The sequence below is a fragment of the Theropithecus gelada genome, chromosome 14 (genome assembly GCF_003255815.1).
Source record: "Theropithecus gelada isolate Dixy chromosome 14, Tgel_1.0, whole genome shotgun sequence".
In the NCBI taxonomy this organism is placed as follows: domain Eukaryota; kingdom Metazoa; phylum Chordata; class Mammalia; order Primates; family Cercopithecidae; genus Theropithecus; species Theropithecus gelada.
Genome location: NC_037682.1, coordinates 65276422 through 65304416, shown reverse-complemented (window position 1 = coordinate 65304416; position 27995 = coordinate 65276422). Strand labels below are relative to the sequence as shown.

Sequence of the window (27995 nt, the reverse complement as noted above, 5' to 3'; positions counted from 1 at the left end):
TGGATAGACTGGGTTAAAAAATGTATTAAAATTAAGTTTACCTGCTTCTTTTTACTTTTCGAAATGTGATTGTCAGAAATTTTTTTTTTTTTTTTTTTTTTTTTTGAGACGGAGTCTCGCTCTGCCGCCCAGGCTGGAGTGCAGTGGCCGGATCTCAGCTCACTCACTGCAAGCTCCGCCTCCCGGGTTCACGCCATTCTCCTGCCTCAGCCTCCCAAGTAGCTGGGACTACAGGCGCCCGCCACCTCGCCCGGCTAGTTTTTTATATTTTTTAGTAGAGACGGGGTTTCACCGTGTTAGCCAGGATGGTCTCGATCTCCTGACCTCGTGATCCGCCCGTCTCGGCCTCCCAAAGTGCTGGGATTACAGGCTTGAGCCACCGCGCCCGGCCGTGATTGTCAGAAAATTTAAAGTCACATATGTGGCTCACACTATTTCTGTGGGACAGCCCTGCCTCTAGCTAGGGGCTTTGGTAAGAACCAGATGAGCTGATGGATCTCCTCTGGGCCCTGCTTCCCCGGCTGCTGAGGTGCAGGAACTGCGAGGGGAGGGCAGCCTGCCATGGTGCCCAACACAGGGCAGGGCTGGACAGGTACAAGTGGAACAGGCAGATAAGCTGGGAAGGGCACAGAGAAAAAGAGCTCCTCGTGACAGCACTTTCCCACCTTTTATTATTCAACACATGGAAGGGGATGGAGACACAAGGATAAGGCAACGGCAAGTTTCAATAAATAAGAGAAACAGGACGGACAGGCAGTGGGGCCCATGCCTGCACGGCCCCACATAAATAACCAGGTTGCTGAGCCAGAGTGGAGGTCAGGGCTGGGCCTGGCAGCCGCCTGCACTGCCCAGAAGCACTGGCACCACAGGGACGCAGAAACCACTGAGGCCCAAGGTGCGCTCCAGCCCCACCAACACTCTTCTCCCTAAAGCTCCTGAGATCTTGGGGCCAGCTGGGCAGGCTAGGGCTCTGTATCACAGTCCTGCCGGCATCAAGTCTGTTTTTTTCGGTTTCATTAAAAAAAGCTGGGGGAGGGGCAGGCACATGCATTAAGCCCCTTCTGTAGCAGAGCCATGGATGAACAGCCCCGTTGGGGTCTAGAAGGCAGAGGCCCTGGAAGCAGCAAAAACGGGGCTGGATAAAGCTACTAATAGGAGGGATGGTAGAGCCCAGCTCCCCAGCCCCCCACAACCCAGCCCAGAACCCGCAAAGAGCTGAAGAGGCCCTGGGTACTGAGAACGTCTCTCCCTACTTCACAGTCAGAAAAGGGGACCCAGCGATGGCCACAGACGTGCCCCAGATTAGAACCCAGGGATTCATTCTCCTAGCCCAGGACTTTCTGTTGCCCTTCCCTTTATAGACCTGCTGGAAGAGGAGGGGGAGGCACATCTGCTCTAGGGCCCTGTACAGAGGCAAGGGTGTGGCTAATTACCAAGGAATGGGGCCAGGGGTGATGGGCACGGGCCCCTCCCCTCTGCCAAGCCCAGCCCTCTGATGATACAGAGAATCCCGTGGGCTCCTAGGATCCAGCCAGGGCAAGCACGGGGGTCGGGGCATCCTGCAGGGGAGCAACCTGGCAGCAGGGCCGGGGCGGGGCTCAGTGTGCTCCTGTACACAGTGCCCGCCGCCACCTGCCTCCTCACTGGGGCGGACACTCCCACCTCCAGGCCTTGGTCTTTGCTGTCTTGTCTGCTGGGCCATTGCTTCTCGGTCCTCACAGTCCCAGCTGCAGCTCCACCTCCTCCAGGAAGCCTTCGGAACCTCCCAGGGCAGGGCCGCAGTGTCCTCAGACTAGACCGCCCCTCAGATGACCAGGTTGCTCTCACTTAGGCGGACCACGTAGCGGTTCTCCTGGTGGACAGGGGTGAGGGGTCAGAGCTGAGTCAGGGGCTGGCTTCTGGCTCCAGGAAAGTGGCCCCTGCCTAGGGCCCACCGCACTTCCACCCCTACCCCGTCTTTGGTCAGGGTTGGCCCAGGTGCCGACAGATACCTTTCTCCTTGGCCCTCACCTCGGTCTTGTTCTCTGCTGGGGGCTTCAGCCACTTAGTATGGCTTCCGCCACTTCCTAGCAGTGCCTGCTGCTCAGCAGGGAGGCCAGGTTGTGGGGAGTCAGGGAGATCACCCGCCGAGGGCCCAGCCCCCGTGATGGTCTTCACCTCAGACACCACTGAACTTGTCCGTTGCTCAGGAATTCGAGCCACGCGGAACCTGTGAGGAGAGTGGGGCAATCATCCCTGTTAGCGGGGATCCCCAGGCACAGAGAAGGCAGCACATGCCCGGGGTCACACAGCAAGTTCATGGTCCAAAGCCTGAGCCTGGAGGCCCGGGTGCCATGGGGGCCAAGATGCTGCCCTAGGGACACAAGGGTTCCATGTGAGACACAGCGTAACTAGGAAGACCTGATCTCTCTGGCCACCCCCACTGCCCAGAGAGGCCCAATAAGGGCAGGGCTCCCAATGAGCAGGGTGCTCAGGGCCCAAGCTGGGGCCCTGCCTCCCCCTCCAGGCCTCCAGGCTGTCACGTCTTTACCTGCCCCTGCTGTGTCTGTGCCCACCTCACCTGCCCACAGATAAGATGGTGATCTCGCCCTGGCGCCCTGCCTTGGCCCCGGCCTTGGGAACCCTGGTCGGGTTAGGCAGAAAGCTGGGAGCAGAAGTAGTGGCAGCTACAGCCTCAGGGGACAGCAGCACCTCAGGCCACTTCTTCTGGCTACAACGGGAGCAGCAGGGGCCAGAGAGCGAGGCCAGGCCCTGCACGGTGTGAAGGTGGTGGCGGTGCGGGCAGATGTGCGGCACGTTCGGGGGCGCTGGCGGCAGCCTGCAGGGGGCACAGGCAGAAGTGGCCATAGGCCAGGCCAGGCCAGGGGCAGGAGACCCCAGCAGGCAGTGGAGGGAACAGGGTGACTCGAGGAGGGGACCCAAGTGGGAGATCCCCAGGAGGCAGGCTGGTTAATGGGGTTTTGGCCTCGTCATCTCCCACCAGCCCACTCACTTGGACACAGGCCTGTGGCTCGTCTGCACCAGCTGTTTGCTGTGGTACTCTTTCAGCAGCTCCTCCAGGGCCGCAGCATTCTCTGTGGGCAGCTGCAGTCAGACCCTCGCTCTGGCCAGATGGGACACGCCTCCCACCCCCTGCCTCAGCAGAGAACCCCCCACCTACCCTCCACACCACCACACCCAGCCTGGGCTGTGCACCTTTTCTCCCACTTCATCAGGCAATTACAGGAGGCAGAGGTGTGCACTCCTGGGTCAGAGAGACCAGGCGGCTCGAGGCACCCTGGCAGGGAAGGCAGAGCAGGGGGGTACTCTACCCACCACGGCTGCCTCACAGGCTTCTGGAGGAAACCCTCTTCTCCTGGGCACTGGGATGGGGTCAGACCTTCTCCTCACCTTTCTTCTCTGTGATCAGGCGCACCAGGACCCCAATGGTGTCCTCATTGACATCCTCAGTCCGGTAGGCAGGGTTGATTCCTGGGGAAGACAAGGGCCCTGATCCTCGGGAAGAGGGGGAAGTCACGCTCCTGAGCTAAACCACGTCTGCCAGCAGAGGGCACCCCTGGCCTTCTTAAGGGCCATAAGCATGTGCGTTTAGGTGACAAGTCTCCCAGAGCCCTGCAAATGTGGGATCCAGGCTCAGAGAAGCCCATATCACGTTCACGACTCAACGCCGCTGCTTCCTGCACCAAGAGCCCGGGTGCATACAGGCTTCAGGGCCACGAGAACTCCAGTCATTGACTTGGGCAGGGGAGGGGGCGGTGCATCAGCATCTACTGGGTATGCACTGTCTCCTCAGCCTCAGGGAGCTGTGGGCTGCCACCCTACCCAGAACTCCCCAAATCTACAGCAAACTGCCATTCCATGGCCTCTCTACCGTGCCCTGTCTGTGTAACAATTTAAATGAGGGCCCCTAGTCAGCTTTGGGCCCAAATCTCAAGAGTGTGAGAATGGGCCACGGTGATCAACCCTGTGCCCAGCAGCAAACAGAGCTCCTGGGACTTGCACAGAGGCAGCATCCAGCAGTTAAAGGAAGTCTCTAGGAAAACAAGCGCAGTCCCAGGCAAAATGGCCCTGAGTCACCACGTTCCCTCCTGCCGGCCTAATGATCCTGTCCCCTTCCTGCCCCTGCCAGACTTCAGTGTCAGGACTTAGAAGGGGCTCTGGCTCCCATGCCAGCCCCAGACAGCCCAGCGTGCTAGCAAGGGAGATGCCATTTCACTCATGATGTGGCCACAGGATCCCATGGGCCCAGGGGAGGGTGTGTGCACGTGGGCCCCTGCCCTGCAGGGGAGTGGTGGTGTGGGGAAGAAGGAAAGGGGCCCGGGGCCCTGGGGGTGAAGGTGGTAGCACATGCCTGTCCCTCTGGTTCCAGGCCTTGTAACTCAAAAGACAGCCTGGAACCGAAACCCAAGCCCCTTGCGGTGCCTGCCCAGAACAGAACAGCTGCCCTACCAGCCCTCCTGACACAGGGCACTCCCCCTACTGCAGGCCAGAGGTCAGAGGTCACCTTGAGTAACTCCAAGGCCATCTGACCCTGGAACCATACACACAACTGTGGCCTCTAAAAAGTCCAGATCCCCACATCTGGGCAAGGCTTCACCCAGGGTGGGATCCCACTGAAGCCGCTTGACCAGCTGTGCCGCCTCTGCTCTGCCCCTATGGCCACACCTCTGTCCCCTCACCTTTCCTCCCATGTTGTCAGTCTGCAGCTGTCACCTCCCAGGCCTCTCCCTCTCAGACCCCAGAGGCCAGACAAGGTTCTGCTGGCAGCCCTCAAGTGGAGCTGGGGCTGGGCTCATGCCCCCGTCCTCCCCACCTGGACCCCAGCCGGGCCTCACCACTGCCTCCACCTCCAGGGCCGGGCCCGACCTCCTTGTGCGCCGTGCAGTGGTAGCCCTTCCGCTTGAGGAGGTTGCACACCAGGATGCCCAACAGCCCCATGAGGCAGAAGACAGGCACGATGGCGATGACCGCGTACTGGGCGGCCGTCTCCTCTGGGCCACCTGCCCGGGTGCCATTCCCAGGCTGCCGTGTCTCACCACCGCTGCTGGCCCCTGCTGCCACCTCCACGCCACGTCGGGCCCGCCGACCCCACTCTGAGCATCACAGACGATGGAGGCAGGACAGAGGCAGTGACACAAACACAGAGAGACAGGGGCCCAGGGCCTGAGTCAGAAGGGGCTGCAGGAGAGCCAATTCACCCAGGGCAGCCCACTCCCCGCCATGCTGGGGATGCAAAGGTCAACCCACTGCCCTCCTGTTTTCCTTTCTGGCCATCGAAGCATTGTCCTGAACAAGGCCTCCTCAAGACGCTCAGACACCCAGCCCCACCCTCCCCTCACGCTCGGGTCAGGGAGTGAAGAGACGGCACACAGGGCACATGCCTCAGCACAGGGAGATGGGATCTGCCTCCCTGTGGCCTGGCCATGAATCCAGTGCCTCAGGGTTGACGGACTCAGCAGCAGGAGGAGGTGCATGTGTGTACCTGAGTGTGTGTGTGAGCTCACTCATCTGCATGGGTTTTTTTAGGCAGGGTCTCGCTCTGTTGCCCACGCTGGAGTGCAGTGGTGTGATCACAGCTCACTGCAGCATGGAAATCATGGACTCAAGCAAACCTCCCACCTCAGGCTCCCAAGTAGCACCACCACGCCCGGCTAATTTTTTATTTTTATTTTTTGCAGACAGGGTCTCGCTGTGTTGCCCAAGCTGGTCTCAAAGTGATCCTCCTGCCTTGGCCTTCCAAAGTGCTGAGATTACAGGCATTAGCCACTGCACTTGGCTGGCATGAATCTCTGAGGAGATGGGGACAGGGTACAGGGGACAGGTCAGCATGTGAGTCCCCAGCCCCCAGCTGTGGCTGCCACCTGCAGGATGCTCTCTGCCACTTGGAAGCATGGTGGACAGAAACAGCCAGGGGAGTGGCTGACTGTGCCCTGCTGGAGACCCTTTGGCTACATGCCCTGCCCTGGGCTGGAAGAAGGACCCCACTGCCCCCACATGAACACTGCAGAGGCTGCTGGGCTCCAGCTCACTGGCCCCCTCCCACACATACGCCTGCACCAGTCCTAGCACCAGTCTGCCACTCACCATCACAGCCGTGAATACCCAGAGGTGCCCAGGAACACGGTTGACATGGAACACGGGGAACCCCCCAAGGCCCAAACCACCTGCGAGGAGGGAAGATACCACTGAGGCCCAGAAGTTTCCCCAAACACTATCCTTAGGAGAGGCTGGATGCCTTCCTTCCAGGCACCCTCATTGGTCCTGCCCCATCCCATTTCACAGATGGGAAAACTGAGGCCTGCTCAGGATACAATAAGGCTGGGACCCCAGGATCCAGAGTCCTGGTCACCCAGCCAGGAGCCCTCCCCGCACTCCCTTTGGCTTACCCAGGCCAGCAGTCTCCACAGAGTGTATCTTGAGTTGCCGTGCCCACCTGGGCCTCCAGCCTCCTCTGAAGGCTGCAGCGGGCATGGGGCTGACATGGGCTGGAGCCCCATGTAGCTGAGAAGGTGCCTGGGGGGCAGGGCCTGCATAATGTGCCCTGACCTGGGTTCTGTGGGAGGTAAAGGGTGAGAGCACGGCCAGGAGTCAAGTCTGAGGATCCCTGGGGGGCCAGGCACAGGACTCTGCCCCCAGCCCTCAGGGCCCTCCCAGGACAGGTAGGAGGGCAGGGCAATGCTCACCAGGTCAGGCTCCTCTCCAGGTGGGCACTGCCAAAGGGTTGTTGATGTCAGGGTGGCCAGAGGCCAGGGCAGCAGCTGGAAGAACAGTAGGCATTGAAAGAGGCAGAAAGTGCTGGGTGTGGGGTCTCTGGGGTCATCTATCCCCCACTTATTTCCTGAAAGCCCAGTGGTGAGGACCACTGACTACTCCATCCAGGCTTCAGGGACACACTCTTCTAACCTCAATCCCTCACACTGAGGAAAACCTGTCCTGTCCCAGACCTGCTGCATGGCCAGTACCTGGGGATGGAGAGAGCCACATCTGGCTCTGGAAAGTGCTGGAAACCCCAGATAAGGCCACATCAAGATCTCAAGCCCTTCCAGCTAACCAGAACAATGAGGAGGAAATGCTTCTGAATCCTCTCTCATATTCTGTCCCCCTTCCTCCCGCCTTGGGTCCATCCGTGCCCCCATCACAGCTGGGCATATCATTAACCAGCCTCATTTATCATCCCTGGAGCCAAGTCTGCAGGTGGCGCTTCCTATTCTGGGCCCTCCCTTCAGCGAAAGTCTCCAGGACCAAATCCTCCTCTGCCACCTCCCCTCGACGCGAGGCCACCCCATTTGCATCCACACACCCAAACAGGGAGACACATCCCAAAGGAAAGCTCCGTCTTCTCAGTGTGTGTCCCTAGCCCATTTCACTAGGAGTTCCCTCTGTTTCCCATTGTTAGGAATGAACTGTCTCTCCTGAATCCCTCCTGGAGGAGACCTCAGTCCCCCAATTTGGCCTAGGCTGGATGGGGCCACCATCAGCTGCCCTGGAGATGGAACAGGGATCTCCTCAGACCCCAGAGCGGCTCCCAGCACCTGCTAAGGCTGGAAGGCCTCCTGTTGTAAGGAGCAACCCTTAGCAAGGCCCAAGGCCAAGTCTCGCCCTCCCTGAGCTTCTAGCGTCACAGCAGAAAGATGGGCCCCAGAGCAGACCCCAAGATGCTGTAAGTCTGTAATGCAGACTCGCCAGAAGCTCCAGGCAGCTGGCCTGATCCTATGATCCTGGGACCTGGAATCTGGGACCCCCCAGACCAATACAGATCTTGAACCCCAGCATCTGAGGTGCTATGGCTCTCAGGATCCAAATCCCAGCTCTCTTTTGCCCAGTTTCCTCTTGGTGCCCAGCCTACCCTCTGGGCTGGGCTCTGTTCTCATGCCTGCGTGCCAACGGGCATCTTGCTCTCAGCCATGCCTGCCTTGCCCATAAATGCCAGCAGGCCCTTCCTTCTCCATCTCCCTGACAAGCCTGGGTGGGCCCAGAGGTGCTTCCTAGGGTCCGACTGCCTCAGAGTCTTCAAGAGCTGAGTAACTCAGCCCTGCCCGGCATGGGGTTCCCGGAGAGTGTCTGCACCCTCTTGCTGGAGGGCTGCAGGGCAGACGTGCGACTTTTCTCCTTCCCAGGGACCATCCCCAACTCACCATAAGGAAGCAGGACAGGGGCCGGCACAGCAGACTTGGCTTCATCCTGAGGCCCCTGGTGGTCACTGGCCTAGGGCAGATGGAGAGGAGGCTCGGCCGAGCGGCAGGGACAGGCAGGCGGCTGCTGTCCCCTCAGCACCACTTCCAGGATAACAGGACTCATGGGGAGCGGGCAAGGTGCTGCTGGGCAGGCAGAGCCCAGGGCTGCCGGCTCCACACCCCCAAGCCCCCAAGAGGGGGCTGCCCTGCCCGGGAGCCGGCCTCACAGGGCAGCACAGGCAGGAAGGCAGGAAGAAGGCTCTGCAGGCTGGGAGACTTCCCAGAGGAGGAAGGGCTTCCTTCCCCTTCCTTAAACTGCCAGGTGCCCCGAGGCATCAGGAGGGGAAGGAAGTGCGTGTGGCGGCCTGTGTCCCTGATGACAGGGTTGCAACCAACACCCAACACCCCAGCCCGCCTCCACACTCCAGCCCAGTGCTCCAGGCTCAGGCTCCCGCCGCCTCCTCCTCACAGGTCTGTAAGCATGCCCGGCCTCTGCCTTCACTCCTGCAGCTTCTGGTCCAAGGAAGGCCTCTTCCTTTACCCTTCAAAGCCCAATGCGAAGGCCTCTCTTTCCAGAAGCTTCTCTAGAAGCTTTCCCCAAAGTGGGTCTGGCTCCCACAGCTCCCCACCCCATCTAGGTCCTGGTCCTTCCGCATGGCCACTGTCCATACCTCTTCCAGGGAGGCTGACTCCTCCCTTGAGGCTGGGACATGTCTGGCCACAGCTCTGCCCTGGGCAGACCTATGGGGCTGGGGTGGTCATGGCAGCCAGTGCTCTGTCTTTGTCATCTCTCCAGCACCTAATGCGTGCGGGCACTGGAGAAATCGGTATGAACAAGACAGACAAGGTCCCTGTCTGCAAGGAGCTCCAGCCCAGGGGAGACCTAACTGCAAACAGAGAGGTGTCCCCGCCAGTTGGTGGTAAGCGCCAAGAAACAAAATAGAGTGGGAGTGCAGTGTGTGATACTTCAGAGAAATATCCATGGTGGCGCCACAGCCCACCGGTCTGAGACTGAGGCCCCCAGGTGATGGTGGCCTGCTCTGGAGAAGCCTTCAGCCAGTGGAGGAGGTGGACACAGCAGGACAAAGGACTCACATCAGACAGCAGAAGGTATGGTGGCAGAGCAAGGAAGTCCGCTGTGTACTCCCTGGAGGCCTGGCTTCAGGGACACCAGGCTGAGAGAAGCTGTTCTCCTCAGGTCACACGCAGCCTCTTAAGCCCAGGGGCAGCCTGGGAACCCAGCCACTGGCTCAGGGCTGCCGCAGGCTGAGGCACCCCGCTGTGACTCCAAGCCCAGCGAGGTGAGAAAAGCGCCTCCTGTGGTAGGTCCCAGGTCACTCAGAGCCCTCTCCCTGCAGGCAGCCCGGCCTTCCCGCCTAGAATAGCAGCCCAGGAAACCGATCTGTCCACCCACCCTCCCTCTTGGCAGACCTCAGAGGGGCCCAGGGTTTGAGTTACACTCAGGGGAGGGAGTGGGCAGCGGTCACATCATCTCGGGACTCTCCAGGTCACTGGCAACCACTCTGGGTCCCAGGCCAGCTCAGGGGAAAGCCAGGGACAGGAGAAGGTAGGGCTACAGTATAGGGTGGAGGCCACACTTCGCAGTCAACACCCAACAAATGACACCCCCAGGCCATGTGGGGAGGGCCCCCTGTCCTTCCTCGAATTTGGTCACAAGTCTTCCTTCCAGTTTCTGCCCCAAAGTGTCCTGTCCCCTTGCCAGGGCCCAGCTTCCACCTCGAGCCTGTCTCCCCATGGCCCCTCCCCTGTCCTTTGAGGGATCTAACCCACAGACCTGACCATGAGCCCCGAGTCCTCAGGCTTCACTTCCCCACTAGGCCTGACTGTGTATGACAGAGCCCGATGGTAGGGGAGGAGGGGTGGCAGGCTGTGGTGGGCATGGTAGCTCACGCCTGTAATCCTAGCACTTTGGGAGGTGGAGGCAGGTGGATCACGAGGTCAGGAGTTCAAGACCAGCCTGGCCAAGATGCTGAAACCCCGTCTCTTGTAAAAATACAAAAATTAGCCGGGTGTGGTGGTGTATGCCTGTAATCCCAGCTAGTCAGGAGGCTGAGGCAGGGGAATCGCTTGAACCTGGGAAGCGGAGGTTGCAGTGAGCTGAGATCGCACCACTGCACTCCAGCCTGGGCGACAGAGCGAGACTCCGTCTCAAAAAAAAAAAAAAAAAAAAAAAAGACAAAGCCAGGGGCAACCCGATAGCCCAGCCCCCGGCTCTAGCAGCCCTCCATGTCCCCAAGGTAGGCCCAGAGGGCTGATGCGGGGGTGAAAAGAGGCCAAACAACCACAGCAGAGAGCCCTATAACCACCCTGACCCCGGGTGGCACCTGCTAGCCCACAGGGAGCAGCTTTGCAGCTGCTTATCTGCAGACAGATGCAGAGCTGTGTAATCTAGAACCTTCCAGGAGGAAAGCAGGGTCCAAAGGCCCAGACTCAAAGCCAGCAAGGGCCCACTCCAGCACACGCACAGACACTGCCACCTAGGGCCTTGCGCCTTCTAATTATGCACCTTCTCATTACCCCAAATCAGCACTTACTCCAGTCTGGCTGCCCGGCCCCCACACTCAGCCCAGACTGAGCCCCCGCTGGACTTGCCCAGTCAGGTAGAAAGGCCTGGTGCACACACATGTCCACACCTGCTGCTCAGCACCCCTACCCCCTGCCCCATGAGGCCTCCACTATCTAAATCAGCCCTGGAACCGTGACCAAAAAAACAGTTCGGATGGAAGCCCCTTCGGCTGCGAGGGGATTTGTGAAGGCCCCATATCCACCTCTGCCTCACCCTGAAGGCTGGGCAGTCAGTGAGGCGCCAGAGCCTCTGATGCCTGACAGAGGAGAGCCACACCCAGCCACAGTGGATGGGGAAGAGGGGCCCCAGGGAGTAGCAGAGAAGGAACTTAGCTTAGAGGCCACTCCTCCCATGTCTCCTAGCCTAGGGCCCAGTCTCCACTGCCACCAACTCCCTGTGGGACCTTGACATCACTGAGTCTCAGTTTCCTCATCTACAAGATGGGGATGTTAATCTGGCTGGCAAGGCTGTCACGAAGTTTTTGGGGGATTTCTGTTTTGTTTTGTTTTTCTGAGACAGTGTCTCACTCTGCTGTCCAGGATGGACTGCAGTAGCACAATCACAGCCCACTGCAACTTTGAACTTTTAAGTGATCCTCCTGCTTCAGCCTCCTGAGTAACTGGGACTGCAGGCATGCCCCACCATGCCTGGTTGAATTTTTAAATTTATTTTTTGTAGAGACAGGGTCTCATTACGTTGCCCTGGCTAGTCTCCAACTCTTGGGCTCAAGCGATCCTCTGGCCTTGGCCTCCCAAAGTGCTGGGATTCCAGGTGCGAGCTGCTATGCCCAGCCAGTCATGGGGTTTAAAGGAGGTAATGAAGCTAAAGTAGGTCATGGGATTTCCTTCTCCACAGCCCTTCTCCTCTGCCCTGCTGGCAGAGGGCTGTGATTAAGTATTTGTTTGCTTACTTGTTTATTCCTTGCTCCCCCACCAGACAGCGGTGAGGCCAGGGATGTCTGTTTTATTTGCCACAAAACTCCACACCCAGCCCCATGTCTGAAGCAGGAGGCCTCCAAACAGGCTCACGAGGCGGGGAGGGTTTCCTCAGACTCAGCCCTCCAAAAAAATGCCCGAAAAATGAGAACCAGAAATTCCCTGGAGAAAAGCCAACTAGCAAAGGCCATGGCCAGGGCCCCAAGCTGAGGGCCCCAGACCGTGATTGAGGCCATAGGCGGTGGAGCCCCAGTGAGGTGCAGCCCCGGAGGCCTCAGAGAAAGAGGAAGCTGTGCCACCAGCCCAGGCCACAGGCAGCTTCCCCTTTCCCAGAACTGAAGCTCGCTGGGGTCACCTGGGCCCTGCCATGCCACTCCCCTTCCCCTAGGCGGGGCCCTCCCCTTCCTTACAGTCCCTAAGCTCTCCCAGGGCCTGCGCCCATTGCTCCTGCCCCGTCACCCTGTCTCTGGCCTCCAGGTCAGTCCTGCCCTGCAGCCTCGGTGCCCTGACACCTAGTTCTGGCCCTGGCCCTGGGCCAGCTCCCACCACCCTCAGGATGCTGTCCTGACGCACCGACACCAACCTCCCCCACCCACACACCTGCCATGCTGAGTGCTTTCCACCCTCACACACACTGCACCTGCTTTCTGCTCTCCCCTCATCGCTTGGCCAGCACCCACTCTTCCTTAGAGCTCAGCTCAAAGTCACCTCCTCCTGGAAGTACCCTCACCCCCACCTCCCCCTCAGCATTCATGGTGCCATGCAGATCCCATTACCCAGCCCCTTCCCCACCACGAGCTGCCTGCTCCATGCCCAGTGCTGACCCGGGCGGGTATGGACTGATTTGGGGGAGAAGGCAGAAAAGGCGCTCTTGGTAGAGAGCCCAGCTATGCCGAGCTAGAAAGGCCAGTGAGCAGGCTGAGGGGGAAGGAGCCCAGAGGCTGGGGTGGGTCAGAAGCCAGATCTGAACCCCTGGGTTAACTTGGGGATACAAAGTGTGGGGTGCAGTCCTGCTCTGCTCTGTCCTGCACTGGCTCTGTGGCCCGCCTGCAGAGGGCTGTGGTAAGGCTGAAAGGAGAGAATCACATTAAGTACTCAGCACAGGCCTGGCACTGAGTAAGCACTCCCCACACTTCACTGTGACTCAGTTTCCCTACGTGTGGAATGTGGAGGAGAAGGGCACACAACTTTTTTTTACATTCAGTGCCTGGCGCAGAGTCTGGTACACAGGTGGTGCTGGGTTCGCCCTGGTGGGAATCTGGAGGGCGGGAGGGTGGAGGAAACGGTAGGAGTCTGGAGGAGTCTGGGAAGGTTGGTGGGCAGTGCTCAGGTCACACCAAGGCTCAGCTGCCTGCCAAAAAGCCTGTACTTCCCCCTAGGGCCTATGGGAGCCTGGAAGGGTTAAGCAGGGGAGGGAGAAGAATGAACAGTTCAGTCTCAGCAGGCTCCCCGGGCTGCCTGCCAAGAGAGGCTACACTGGGGGAGATGGAGGTGGGGGCCAGCGCCCACCTGGAGCAGGGCAGGTGGGGAGGCAGCTACTCTGCTTCCCAGATAGTGGCTCCTGAGCCTGTGGACCTCCCTCTGGCCTTCAGAGGCTAGGGTTGCCTGGAAACACAGCTGGACACAGGCCTCCCTTGGCGGTGGCCGCACCCAAGGCAGGAAGACAAAGGCCACCCATCAACAGAGAAATCCAGGTTAGCAAGGAGCCCAGTGGTTCCCTGGCAACTGAGGCTGAAGTAGGGCAGTGACCACACTGGGTGGCTTTCCCTCCTCCACACTCACGGGGAAAGGAACAGACCCCAGCCCTGTGCAGGCCAGGCCCTCGTCCTGGGTTGCTGCCTTTACTTGCAGAAGAAGTGAGCGTTCCTGTTTCATAGCTGGGCAAACTGAGGTCAGGGGATGTCACTGGCGGGGGTCACGGAGCCAGTAAGAGATGAAGCAGGAATGGAGCCCAGGACTGTCTCTTTTCTGCCTCCTTTCACCCTGCAACTTAGCCCAGGACCTGGCACATCCTTTCACCCTGCAACTTAGCCCAGGACCTAACACATAGTAAACGTCCTTGCAGTGTTTGCCAACCTGATGGTGGAGGCCAGCAAGCTAGTAGCACCCAGTAGGCGGCTCAACTGAGGGTCTGTTACTAAGGACCCAGGAGGGCCCCAGGAGAAGGTGCTGTCTGCACCGCCATCCCATGGAGCCTTTAGGAGTTGCCTGCATCTATACTCCTTTGCATATTGTTCTAGTCTGTGCCAGCTCTGGCAGGAAAGGGAGCTGGGAACTGAAAGAGACAGGAAGACCAGGGAAGTCTGGGAATTCCCAGAGCGGGGAAGAAGAGGTCCCAGGGTGGAGCCCCACCTCACTAGGGCTGCTGCTGGGATCCCAGAGATGTGCGGAGGCTGGCTCAGGGCCACTCAGTGAGAAGGGCACTCCACTCCCGCCCCTTCCCACAGGTCTGGGCAGCCATGAGCTCCCAGGTCACCACACTGGGGTATGCACCCCTCAAATCCTAGACCCCTAATCCTGTACCACCTCGTGGCCAGGCAGCAGCTGCTCCCCAGCCCACCCTCAGCCACACCCCTAGAAGCTGGGCATGGTTCCGCACCTCAGACCTCCTGGCTGCCACCGGGCCTGGGCTTCAGTGGCTCAGGTGGATGGGGTGGGGCTGAGGCTAAGGGGGCTAAATTGGCCCCTTGAGGCCAAGAAAAGGGCTGAGGTGGCCACACCTGGCCCACCCAGCTCCTCCCAGACTGGGTATGGTACAGGTGCAGTCCTCGCCCCACTTCCTGGGTCGAGTCTGGGGCTGGAGGAGGGATGTCTGAGCCCAGACAGTTATCTCTGGCAGAGAGGGGGCTCCCTAACCCTCCTCACTGAACACTACTGCCTGTCCCCTTCCCACTGTAAGCTGGGTCTCACCCCTTAAAGACAGTGTTCCATGCTTCACATGGAAGAAACTGAGGCTCAGAGAGGCCAGGTGGTAGCCTGTAACAACTTCATCTTGAAGGAGATGAGGTTTACCTACCCTGGAGTAGGGGCAACTGGCAGGCGGCCCTTGCCTGTGCCACCCAGGCCTGGCATCTCCACTGCTTCTGGTCCACCATCGACCTGTCAGCACCACGGACAGCCGTGTTGCCAACCCTGGCCCAGAGACAGAACAGCAACGGGTCTGGGGGTGCTGAAGGACACCTCACTGCAATCCAGCTCATGCTCTGCTACATCCTCCAAGAAGCCACCTTTGCCACCTGCCCCGGCCATAAATCTGATCCCGAGTCCCTAATGTGCTCAGCATGGGCCCTGCCCCCAATCACCCTGACCTGGAAGACCTGGGCGGAGGCTTTGGGAGGGACTTGGGGGAGACCACAGCCCTGGTCTGCCCCATTCTCCAACTCTCCCCAGACTTGGGGTGCTGCGGAAAGAGGCCTCCCCCACCCCTCCAGGGCCATCCCAGGTCAGGTCCTACCCAGTGGAGCTACGCTGAGGACTGGGGTCAGTGCATGTGCAGTGATGGGGCAGGGAAGAGACAAGGTTGGGCCCTGGAGCAGCCCACCAAGGTTCAGACTCTGGCTCTGTCACTTCGTGGATCTGTAGCCTTGGGCAGGTTACTTACCCTCCCTGAGTTTCAGGGTCTTCCTCTGCAAACAGGGGTGCTAGTCCCTGCCTTATGGGACACTGAGGGCTCTCAACACAGCCCCACTAGGACCAGAGGAACCCAAGCTCAGGACCAAGCAACAGCCAGCCGAGGTCACCCAGAGGCTTGGGTATGGCAAGAGTGCTTTGGGGAACTCCATGTAAATCCTGGCAGCATGAGTAGAGGGGCCTTGGCCTCTCTGGGAGGGCCCTGGGTGCCCATGTCCCAGCCTCTGTGCAGGCCTGCATCCATCTGCTCCCACACCAGCCAGGGCCACGGTCAGGAAGGTAAGGGGTAGTTCAGCAGTCAGGAACCCAGCCCCAACTTCCCAAGCCTGTTTCCCAGTTGCGCCAGTGCAGCTGACCTCATGGTGTGGTGGAGGACTCAGTGTTCACAGGCAACAGGGGCTCTTCTTACAATCAGGCCTTGGGCCAGGCATCCCCTCCTACAGGAAGCCTCCCCAGCCTCCCTGTCAAGGGGGCCCCCTCCCCTCTCCAGACTCCCCCACCCCCCACCCCCGCCATCAGTTTTCAGTCTCCCTTGACTCCTCTAGAAGGGTTGAGGCTCCTTGAGGGAGGGAGGGATTGGGTGCGTGCAGGAGGCCAGACACACAGCGCGCCGGTGGTGCGGGTGGCCAATGTCCTCCCCTCTCACTGTTCCTCCTCACAGGGCATGCACTGGGCTAAGCACTGGTCCCTCCTCTGGAAGCCCCCACTCCTCTCTCTACCTGCACACTCAGACCCTGCTTCTAACTGGCTGTAGAGGTCCCCGCTGTCCCCCTCTGTCTGTGACAACTAGCCAGGGCACTTGCTCACAGCCACATGGGCAGTTGATTTATAGAGCTCTCATCTTTCCCAGGATGGCCTAGGAAAGAACTCTGGTCTTCAAGGCCAGCAGACCTGGGTTTGGATCCCAGTGACACTGGGGCCTAGCAAGTGCCTCCCCTCTCTGGGCCTTGGTTTCCCTGCCTGTGCTTGGAGGGAATGATGACCCCCAGGAGTATAAGGCTGAGGATGTGACAGCCTCCTGGGCCGTAATCCCAGGGATAGGCAGAGTAGGGATGCAGCATTGGCTTCTGTCCTCTCTGCCACCCCAGCCCCACTCAGCAGCACCAAGCCTAGGCCCAGACAGACACGGGTTCAGCACACAGTGGGTGTTCTCTCTGTCCAGAGACCACATCCCTGCTCCCCCATCGATCCTGAGTGGGGAATGGCGCCAAACATGCCCTGCTGGGTGATCTCAGGCAAAACCCCTTCCTCTCTGGTCCTCGCTCCTGCTGACGTGGTAGAAGGGCCGGCCCCGTAACAGAGGTAGTCAGGTGCCACCCAGCCAGACTAGGTACTGACCAGCCTGGCCCTTCTCAAGAAACTAATGTTAGAATTGTCAGACAAACCCTTTGACCCTCACCTCCTGCCTGGAGACCAGGCTTGGGGCTGGGCGGGATCTGGAGGGCCTGACTCCAACATGAGTGGCCGCATGACTCAGCCTAGGGTTGCTCTCTGAGTCCAGGTTCCCCCATACCAACTTGGAAAGGAGAGGGCCCGGGTGAGTGCTATTGTGAGGAAATGCTGGGCCCAGGGCCTGGCGCACAGCAGGACCTGAGCAGGGACAGTTTCCTCTACTGACACAAGATGTCGAGGACCACGGCAAGCACTACACTTGCCCCCTACCCACAGGAGTGGCCGTGAGTCTCTGCCCCCAACCCCAGCACACATTCTGCCTCAGGTCATGGTGAGCACCAGAGACCTGGGTGCAAATCTCCCGGTGCCTCCCAGCACACAGGTGCCGGGATCCTAGGGCAGCTGCCCGTCCTCAGGAAGAGGCCTCGCCAGCACAGAGATGGCAGTGGGAGGGGGTGGGCTGCTGGCCACACTGGCCCCACCAAGCTGAGCATGCAGTGCCCACAGGTGCCCCAAACCTGTGCTCATTCCCCAGCAGTGAGGGAGGACACCTGGCCGGTGGCCCGCAACAATGAAGAGAGACTGATTTAGGGCCGGGAGGGCTTCCTGGGCGAGGCGGAGCTGGGGCTATACTCTGAATGGCCAAGAGGGTTCTAGAAAGAGGGAAGCTTTAAAAGCAAAGGCAAGGCAGACGAGGCATCTGGCAAGGAGAGGCAAGGGTGAAGATGTAAATTCTGAAAGACTTTGGAAGGAAAGGCCTCAATGCCAGATGAGGAGTTTGAACTATACTTTGTAGGCAAAAAGCAAGAGTTACTTTATGGAGGTCACTCTGGCAGTGTGTGGGAGAACCGATGTGGAAGCAGAGAAGCTGGAACCAGAGCCCGGGCAGGGATGGTAAGGCCGGAGCTGGAATATGAGGCAGGCGGACATCGGAAGGTGTGTCTTGGGCCTACTTCCAGTGCTGGCCAACCTCCAGCCGCCAGGGAAAGTGTAGACACAGAATGGCGAACTCAGGACAGAAGGCAGGTACCGTGTCTGGAGAGTGAAGGTTCTGGGAGACCTTGGGTAAGTCCCTGAATTCTGAGAACCTCAGTCTCTCCTTCTGTGAAATGAGATTGCACCCGACCCTATGAGTAGCGGCAGGTGCTGACTGGCCCTCAATGTCTCCCCTTCTCGGCTAGACACAGGCCCCTCCCTCTAGCAGCTATCACACCAGTCCCAACTGTGGCCACAAGTGGAAACCCAGCCTGGCCCCACTGTCATCCCCAGAGGCCCAAGTTCCCAGAAAGGTTTGGCTTGGCTAGGGCACAGGCTGAGGCTGGGGGCCTCCTTCAAGGCTGGGATAAGGAGAAGTTAACCCTTCCCCTCTTGCTCCCCCTCCCAGGCCCTAAGCTATTTCCACCTCATTGCTGAGGATGGAAATAACTTGGGCTCAGCCCCTAGAGACCATGACAGCTATTTTCATCAGCCCCAAGCAGCACAGCTTCAATCATTGCAGAGAGGACCGAGGGACAGACACCATGATCCCCAGTTCCAGTTCTTGGCCAAGTGGCAACAGTGGTCAGAGCCAAAAGGGGTCTCTGGGAAGAAGAGGGAGACCGAGGCCCAGAGACAGTAGAGATCAGCTCAAGGTCACTCCCTGTCTGCTCCCCACCACAACATGCAGACGGATTTGGGGAAATGCCTCTAGAGCAACTGCAAAGAAGGGGAGGGGGCCTCTCAAGTATGATGAAGGTCACCTGGGACTCTCAATTTTCCCTGCTACCCCTAGGCTGTGCTGCTAACTCCATACACTCTTCAAAGCCATGGGGACACTCCCAAAGCCAGGTCCAGGCTCTAGAAGGCAGGGGACAGGTCTTTCTGATGATGTCCGGTTGGGAATGAGGTCTGGGGAGGAACAGGAATACCATGTAACCCACCCATCCCCAGTGTTCCAGACATAGGTGTACACACACACATCACTTAGAACTCACAATGGGACACCGTGGCAAGGCCACGCCTATTAGCCCAAGTTTGAGAGACAGAAGCCCAGGAAGGCCATGAGCAGTTACTAGGAAGGTGGGTGATCCACTCTCTCAGGTCTCTGGGGTCAGAAGACCTGAATTCCAGTCCTGGCACTGTCCTGACTCTGTACGACCTTGGCCAAGTCACTTTGCTTCTCTGATCCTCAGTTCCTTTCTCTGAAACATAGTCACTACATCTCAGAATCACTGAGAAGATTCAACAAGACAGAACATGAAGTGTTCAGAACAGTGCCTGACACTGTCCCCGACCCTGTCCCCCATCCCTAGAATGCAATCAGCATTTTCCGAGGACAACAGCAGAAGACAGAACTTCCAGATCCTACAGCAAGTGCCACCCACTCCCAGACTAGGGAGCCCAGCTTTCACCCCACCCTGCATGAACCCCACAGGCCCCATATGGGAGAAGGGGCCTCAGAAGGGTCTTGCCCAGATGGCGAAAGGGTTCATGCTCTCCAGCAAGAACTCAGCCTCCCAGACCAGAGACCACTCCTGGGGAACAAGTCTCCCCACTCTCCCCAACCCAAGGAACTGAAGAAAGGACACATAGACAGAGAAGTGAATGTCTATGGATTTGGGATCCATATTGTCTATCAATCCATTTCATGACAGAGGACCAGGAAGCCTTTGGGTGGGAGGCTAATGTTTTCTTGACCAGTTTTGGAGAAGGCTGAGCTTCCAACCCTATCAGTAGCCCCTGAGTGCAGACCCTGGGCCACTGTGTCCCCAAGAGAAGCCTGGCCCAACCCCCCCACTGCAGTTTTTCTGCCTGAAGGGAGAACACAGGCGGTTGACCCAAAAACAATAGAGGATCCCAAAGTGATGATTCACAGTCCATTCAAAGCCCAGCACCTCAGTGTGCAGATGGGGAGACTGAGGCCTGCGCCGGGATGCGGGGGGAGTCTGAGAGCAAGATTGTGCCTGGGTCCACTGAGAATACAGATTACACAGGGGCAGAACTTTGCCAGGTGTAGGGACTTCGATGCATGGGTGTGTGGGTGCAGGTAGGCGGGGACACGCTGAGACTACCACAGGGCCCCTTCCCTGCTGCCAGCTGGGCCACCCCACCAGATGTCGCCCATCCTCGGCTCTCTCCTTCAGCCAGGGCACGTCCCTCAGGGTCCATCTCCTCACTAAGCTGAACTCCTAAGGGGTGCCCTCGTGGGGACAGCCCTGGAGACCCTTGTCTCCTGGTTCCCCAACTTCCTCATCACCCCCCATCTGCTGGAAGGTGTCCTAGGTCCGGTCTCTCCTCCTCCTGCCTCTTACTCATCATCGCCCTAGGTGCAGACAGACACACACACACACACACACACACACATACACACACACACACACACACTCTGACACCACTTGACCCCACACGCACACCATGGCGCCAGCTAGCTTGGCTCATTCTCAGTCACTTGGTCTCCTCTCCCTCTATTTCACACTCACAGTAACGGGTGGCCCTGGCCCTGCGCCGGTCACGCCCCAGGCCACGCACTTCGTGACCCCAGTGACCCCGGGTCTCTCCCTCACAACACATGCACACACGCTGCCTGTCTCCCACACACAGAGCCCCTCTGTGTCGCCTGCTCGGCCCGGCGTCACCGCCCAGTGTTCCAGCCACACGTTCGCCCGGCCAGGCCGCCTCACGCGCCGTGTCACCCACAGTCACGGGCTGACACCGTCCAGACCCCCCCCCCCGGCCGCCCCGCGCCGCAGCCGCGCCGAGGCGCCGCCGTCCAGTCCGCACCCCAACCTGGTCTCCGTCCAAGTTTCCCGGGCCAGGGATCGCTCCGGGCCCCACTGGCCCCTCACACCGCAAGTTCCGCTGCTTCCCCGCGCGCCCCCCGACAGCCACGGCGCAGGGCCGGCCCAGAATCGCGGCCGGAGGACCTGCAGGTCCCGGGGCTCGGAGACTGGGGGGGGCCGGTGCGCGGAAGGCGCCGGGACAGGACGCGAGGCTGGGGGAGTGGGGGGGCGGCGCGCGGCAAGGCTGCAGCATCCGCCGCGCCCGCGAACTTCCTCAGAGACGTGGGGAGGCAGGGGGCGCCTCTAGGGTCAGTATCCCGCTGGCCCGGCCGCGGGGAGTGGACTCTGGATGGGGGCTCCGCGCGCCCTCCTTACCTGGCCGCGCCGCGGCAGCTCCAGCTCGGCTCCCCGTTCGACTCGGCGCCCCGGCCCGGCTCGGCTAGCGCCAGTGAAGCAGCGCACCCTGCGCGCCTTTTGAATGAATCGCCTGCCGGGCCGCGAAGGTGCGCAGCCCCGCCCCCTCACGTCACGGCCGCCGGCCCCGCCCCCGACGTCAGAGCCCTGGCTGCGCCCCCGGCCCGACTCACCCCGAGCCGCGGAGGGTCTGGCCGCTCTGCCGGCGGGCGGCGCTGCTCTACGTCGCCCTCTCTCGCGCCCCTGGGAACTGCAGGGGGCTGCGCGGGACTGGGCGACTAGGCCCAGAGGGCCTCTTGAATCCGCCTCTTCAGGGCTCCGAACCAAGAAAGAAGGGGTTGTGCGAAGCAAGATAAGGAGACTGGAGACTGAGATACTCCTCTGGGTCCTCTTACCATTGCCAGTGTAACTAGAGCCACCTCTGCCCCTTTCTGGGCCTCATCTTCCTCCTGCCAGTTGGTGGCCAGGAAGAATAACCTCACTTTGCCTTGTTGAGGAGGCCCAGGCCCAACCCTGGAAACCCTCACCTAGTTGGTGAAAAGGCCTGGTGAAGGTGAGTCTGTAAAGGAAACCCACACAGTGGGCTTCGGCACATCCTTCCGGGCCTAGTGAAATCCTCTAGGAGGCGTCTCCTACCTTCACTCCCCCACTCCCCGCACCACTTCTCTCTGCCAGGGTGTTAGTTTCCCTCCAGCAGGACAGGTGACTCAGTGCCCCCTCCCTAGTACAGCCATCCCATCCTGCCAGTTTCCAACGCCAGTCATCACAAACTCCAGCCACTATTCACACTGTATTCCGACTCTGAATCGTGTCCCCTGGAGTTGTGCTACAGGGTGTGCCAGGACTGGAGGGAGCAGCTCAGTGGCCTGTTCCCCCTCTCAGTACTATTCAGGGGATCTCAAGCGGCCCTCCTGGGACAGTAGGGCTGATGGGAGACTGAGACACCAGGGAGGGCCTAGTGCTGGGCCAGAGGCCTGGCTAGGGTCAGGATAATCACAGCCCATGACAGAGATGGAGAAAGGAAGGTAAATAAGTCTGCTGGGGATAGATAGCTGGGGGTGGGGTTCTAAACAATCATAGAATCTGAACCCAGGGGCTAGGAGACAGGAAAGGTCAGGTCCCCAGGGTCCAGGAGATTCCAGGAAGAGAACTGGACACCGCACAAGGAGGGGAGCCCGGGATGAGTTTCCATTCCCCTGGGTCATGCCCAGGTTGTGGGGGAAGGGCATAAGGAGCTGCAGGTTATTGATGTCAGGATCATGACATCAGCACCCTCATATGTCAGTGGAGACCTCCAGGGCTAGGGCAGGGATTCTTCCAGGGTCCCACATCCCAGCCTATGGAGAGCCAGAGCAGCCAGAATGCCCTCCACTCCTGGAAATGTTTTCTTTGTGAGGGGACCATCTACACCCCAGCTCTAAATTCTAGAGTTCAAATGGTGGCAATTTCAGGTGTCACTCAATAAACCAAATGGGGAAGGCCAGGTGTAGTGGTCACATCTGTAATCCCAGCACTTTGGGAGGCTGAGGTGGGAGGATCACTTAGCCCAGGAGTTCAAGACCAGCCTGGGCAACATGATGAAGCCCAGTCTCTACAAAAATATGTGAGAGAATCACCTGAGCCCAGGAAGTTGAAGCTGCAGTAAGCTGCGATTGTGCCACTGCACTCCAGCCTGGGTGACAGAGTGAGACCTTGTCTCAATCAATAAACTAAATGGGGAAATGATTTTTGGTTAAGGAGCACTGGCTATTAATCAGACATCCTAGAGAGGGTCCAGGCCCCTCTCTACCACCAGCTCTCTGTGAGGTTTTGATCAAATCCACCCCCAACTCAGTTTTCTCATCTGAAAACTGGAGTGCCAGACATATTGCCTGAAGGTCATTTTAGTTCTCTGTGGGAGGGGGCTACCTGGCTGCCCTGGCAGCAGCTCCATAGGGTAGATCTCCTGGGGCCACAGCCCAAACACTTCTCGCCCCTGCAACCCCCAGGTTAGGAGGTAGCTTAATTATTATTTACTGCTGGGTGGATGGGCCAGCTTCTCCTGCAGGCAGCTCTGACTCTGAAACCACTGTGACGTGAGCCCCTCCCTGAGAGTCTACCAGCATCTGGGTTGCTCCACAGTGAGTAGACACGGAAGGAGTTGTGGAAGCCACAGGAAAGATTTAGACTTGCTTTTTATGGAGCTTGGAGAACCACAGGCTTGAGAACAAAGGACTGTCAGAATCACAGGTTTTCTAAAATCCTGGCATCTCGACTGAACCCATGGAGTCAGCATTGGAATCCCTGAGCTCAGGGACCTCAGAGACCATCTTGTTGAACTTCACATGGCCCACAGCTGGGCAAGTGGGCCCAGGGGATGTGTGCACCTCATTGTAGGTACACAGCACAAGGTCCCAGTAAACTGGGATGAGCTGTGATGAGGATCTGGAGGCAGGGGCACAGGCGCCATGCCCCAGCCAGGCCCTGTCTGGGGTGGGGATCCTGGGTCACAGGATCAGAGCCACCACAGTGTGGCAGTATACAGGGGATCTGAGTAGATGACTGCCTTGGGGTCATGGACCAAAGGTAGTGGGTGCCACTCTACTTGCTGGCTGTGCTGGAATTCCAAAAGGAAGTACATACAGTACAAGCCTGGAGGAATGGGAGGCTCAGACTTAAATTTCAATGCTCCAGGCCAGGCGCAGTGGCTCACGCCTGTAATCCCAGCACTTGGAGAGGCCGAAGTGGGAGGATCACCTGAGGTCAGGAGTTCGAAACCAGCCTGGCCAACATGGTGAAACCCCGTCTCTACTAAAAATACAAAGAAAAAAAAGTTAACCAGGTGTGGTGGTGGGCGCCTGTAATCCTACCTATTCAGGAGGCTGAGGCAGGAGAACCACTTGAACCCAGGAGGCAGAGGCTGCAGTGAGCCAATATTGTGCCACTGCACTCCCGTCTGGGTGACAGAGCGAGACTCTGTCTCAAAAAAAATTATAAAAATAAAAATAAATTCAATGCTCTACCCTAGGCTAACCACCAGCAGGCCAAGTCCTAACCCTAAGAAGGTGGGCTGCTGTCCTGTGTTTGTGTCTTAACTCCAGGGGAGGGTGGGCTAAATCTGAGGAGAAACTGAGGCTAGGAGGCCAGGATGGGGCTCAGCCTGGGGCCAGGCCAGAAGCTGAGCTGGGGCTATCTGGGTCTCAGGACCAGGTTCAACCTGCATTTAGGTCCAGACCCTGGACTGGGTCTGGAATCCCACTGGGGTGGAGGTGTCAAGTCTTTGGTGACTGCCTCACTGGCTCCCTCACGGGAGGCCCAGCACTCTCAGTTCCATCCATCCCAGGTTCTATTGCCCACCTGACTGGTGCTTAGGGAGGCAGGTGTGGGGTCTTCCTGGTCCCATGGTGAGTCTGAGAGAGGAACCCAGAGCCATGAACTGCAGACGATGGGGCTGGTGGGGACCCTGGGGACTGTCAGGGTGAGACTTGCAGTCCAGTTACTCTCTGGGCCCAGAATATGAGCAGGTCAAGAGCTAGGGAGTGGGAGCCAGGCCCAGGGAGGCAGGTGGCTTGCTGAAGCATCTGAGGTTAAGGAGCCTGGAGAAAGAAAATCTAGGGGAAAATGGAAGAATATACGCTTTGGTGTCACATAGATAGTGGTTAAGTCCCACGTCTGCCATTGCCAGGCTGTGTGACCTTAGGCAAATGACTTCACCTCTCTGAGAACTCGCCCATCCAAGCGTGTAATGAGGATCTGCTGAGACCTCATATCAGGGGCACCAGCTTCTTCCAGGCTGCTGGGCTCAGAAGCTCCCTCTTCTCTCCCTTCCCTTGGTGGAGTGTTTGTCCTGGGCAGCAGGGACTCTGCCCAATTTACCCTGATGCTTGCTCACTATCTCCCTCCCGAGTCCAGCCCATCAAACTACCTCTGACCCAGCTTGGGATGCCGGCTCACTTGCCTTTGCCAGGCAGGACTCCTTACTGGCTATAATCGGGCCTAAAATAGACTTCCCTTGCCGCTTCCTGCAACCTGGCCTGTGGCTTAAGGTCTGTGGGGACACAGACTTGGTGTTTGGCAGGCGTGCAGAAGATGTGAAGGGCTCACAGAGGTCATCCAGGTCCATGGAGGGACAGACACTTGCCTGACATCACACAGTGCAGAGAGGCCAGGCTGCAGCTTGAGTTCAGGCCCTGGCGTCCCCCATCCCCTCCCCAGGCCCTGCCCAGATGGTTTAAGGTAAGGCCTTAGCCAGACTTGCTCCCTCCAAGCCCTCTGGACCAGCCCAGTGCTGAGGCTGGTTTGAGGTGTGTGACAGGGCCCCTGGAGGCCAGCTCATTTAGCCTTCTGCCTCCCCTGGCTTTAAGGGTCGTTTCCTGGCTTTTCTGACCACAGGAAGCCTTCCTGCCTAGGCTCTCCTCCCCAGCTACCCCCAGCCTCAATGCTGCCTTTCTGTGTGACCTCAGGTATGTCCCTGTCCCTCTCTGTGCCTCATCTTTTCCATAAGGTAGATGGTCTAGCTAAACCCTGCCCCCTGTCCCTAACCCAAGGGACCACCTAGAGAACTCCCTTGAAGAGGAGATGGCCTCTGGCTTTGACTCTCCTCACTCATCTGGGATCTGGATCCTCTTCCCAGGGCTGGTCTAAGGAACATTAGTCCAGCCTCAGGAGTGACTATGTGTGGCTCTGGGTGCTCAGGCTGTCTCTCCTGTCCTGCAGCCACACCAGGCGGCTGGCCATCCTCTTCCATGAGATACAGAGACCTGAGCAGACAGATTCCAGATTCTATCAGTTAGTGGGTAGGTGACCTTGAGGAAGGCATCTAACCTCTCTGAACCTCAGTTTCCTCATCTGACAAGGAGGGTAATAATGGTACCAACCTCCCAGGACCATTGTGAGGATTCGAGATGATCCATGCTCCTGGCTTGCAGCAAACACTAAGTGGAAGCTGGGTTTATTCAAGACCTACAGTTGATTCTCACCTGAATTCTCCAGATTTAATTCAACAAATATTTACTGAGCATCTACTGTGTGTCACGCACTGTGGCAGGCCTGGGGATGGAGCAAAGAACAAAATCCCACGCTCATGGAGCTCCCAATCTAGCCTCCCCTGCCTTTTCCTCTTCCCCCATCCACCTAGGCCTGCACCAGGCTCCTCTACCCCTCCTTGCCTTGGTTTGAGCTGTTCCTTTTTTTTTTTTTTTTTTGAGACAGAGTCTCCCTCTGTCACCCAGGCTGGAGTGTTATGGTGTAATCTCGGCTCACTGCAACCTTGGCTTCCTGGATTAAAGCAATTCTCTGCCCTAGCCTCCCAAGTAGCTATGACCACAGATGCATGCCACCACACCTGGCTAACTTTTGTATTTTTTGTAGAGATGGGGTTTCTCCATGTTGGCCAGGCTTGTGTTCCCTCTTAACATCAAACCCAAGCCCCACTTTCCCCTACTCCAGTGGCTAACCATACTCATGCCCTTTAAAGCAGTAGTTCTCTACCTTGGCTGGTAGATCATGGTGTCAGAAGCCGGGGTGGTGGTTACCCTTGAAGGGTAGACAAGAAGGAGGTCTAAGGGGAGCTTCTGGGGTGATGAGATTTTCTGTTCCTTGACCTGGGTGTGTTCACTTTATGAATACCCATCACGCTGCACACTAATGATTTGTGTCCTTTTTTGTATAAATGTTATATTTCAACTAAAGGTTTCTAAAAAACATATAGACACCTGGGTCCCACCCTCAGAGTTCAGATTTAGTTGGTTTGGGATTGGCCTGGGCCCTCATGATTATAATGCACATCCCAGGCTGAGAACCACTGCTTCGGAGGAGCTAATCCTTCCAGGAGCCTCCCCTGGGCCGGGAGCCTGGGGTCTGACACTCATTCCAGGGCCTCCCTGCCCACAGCTGACGGGGTCTGGGCTGTCCACAGGCTGGCCAGTGCCCTGGAATGTGGCCCTCTAAGTAACAGTGGGCTGGGCCAAGCCCATTCTTACTGAGGCCTTGAGTGGGGGAAGTGGTGAGGATCTGGCCTTGGGTATCTTGTGCTAAAACTGAAGTCTGCCCAGGGGCCTCTGAGTGGAGGAGGCAGAGCCCCTGAGGTAGGAGAAGCTGGAAAGCAGTGGAACAGCAACTGACTGGCAGTGTGGGAGGCACTGGCGACTCAAGTGGAGAGGCCAGATGTCCTAAGATGCAGCTCTGATGTCTGGACCACTATGCCCTGTGACGACAGCTCCTTGCTGCCAGTTCACGTCTTCACTAATAAGCACTCTTCTAGTTCACAGGCACAATGAATCTCTTACTTGCAATCCAAAGACCTGTGCATGCCAAGCAGCAGTCCTATGCGGGAAGGGATCCTTAGCCTCATTTCACAGGTGAGGAAATGGAGGCTCAGAGGGGATACAACTTGCCCAAAGGCACATAGCTAGTTAGTGGCAAAGTTAAGATCTCAAACAAGGTCTGTCCAGCTTCAAAGCCTGTGTTCCTTCTAATGCTTTGTTTCGTTATAAATTCCACGTGAATGATGCCTCCTACTCCATAATATATCCATAATAGAATCCCTTCCTCCCCAGATAGCCCCAGTAAAATGATGCTGCAGGGAGATGGTCCATGTCCGTCCTGTGGTGTTGAAGACCCAGCAGACCCCTGAAAGGTGTGCTGCCAGTTTGCAGAGCATGAGCTTGCATGCCCCTTCAGGGACTGACTCAAAAGTCAGTCATTTAGGCTGGAAATGTTCATGCGTGTGGCAGAGCTGAGGCATGATGTACTCTTTTCTAGTGATGGCCACGAGTTCTGCAGGTGCACTCTGGTGTGGAGGGCTCTTTGTCCTTGCACAGCATGGCCCCATGTTGCTGGGCCTATGTGTTCTTGTGTCTGATTTAATGACAGACCTCTTCAGACCAGAAATCAGACAGACTTGGATTCTACCCCTGCTCCATAGCCTTCGGAGGGTTGGAGCAGGGCCTTGGCCTTCATCAGGGTTCTCCAGCTGTGAGGCTTTGCTGGAGAACATTGTTTCCTGGAGGAGCTATAGACAGACTCAACGGGAGGCCTGGCTCTTTATCTGGAGCTTCAGATTCCCAAGCTCTGTCCAGGCCCACTGACTCAGAAGGTCTTGATTAATACGTAAATAATTTATGTA

The 27995-nt window shown here is 58.2% G+C and overlaps 1 protein-coding gene across 1 annotated transcript; it reads right to left on the bottom strand.

Annotated features, from left to right (window-relative positions):
- Positions 1-648: 648 nt before the first annotated feature.
- RELT (RELT, TNF receptor) lies at positions 649-21091 on the bottom strand. Its single transcript, XM_025356618.1, has 11 exons — positions 20852-21091; positions 8136-8205; positions 6684-6758; positions 6387-6553; positions 6085-6164; positions 4836-5093; positions 3391-3471; positions 2993-3074; positions 2561-2818; positions 2011-2209; positions 649-1852 (listed from the first exon to the last, which is right to left on the bottom strand). Exons 2-11 carry the CDS (start codon positions 8178-8180, stop codon positions 1805-1807), a joined length of 1293 nt encoding a protein of 430 aa, XP_025212403.1. The 5' UTR covers positions 8181-8205; positions 20852-21091; the 3' UTR covers positions 649-1804.
- Between the last annotated feature and the right edge of the window lie 6904 nt (positions 21092-27995).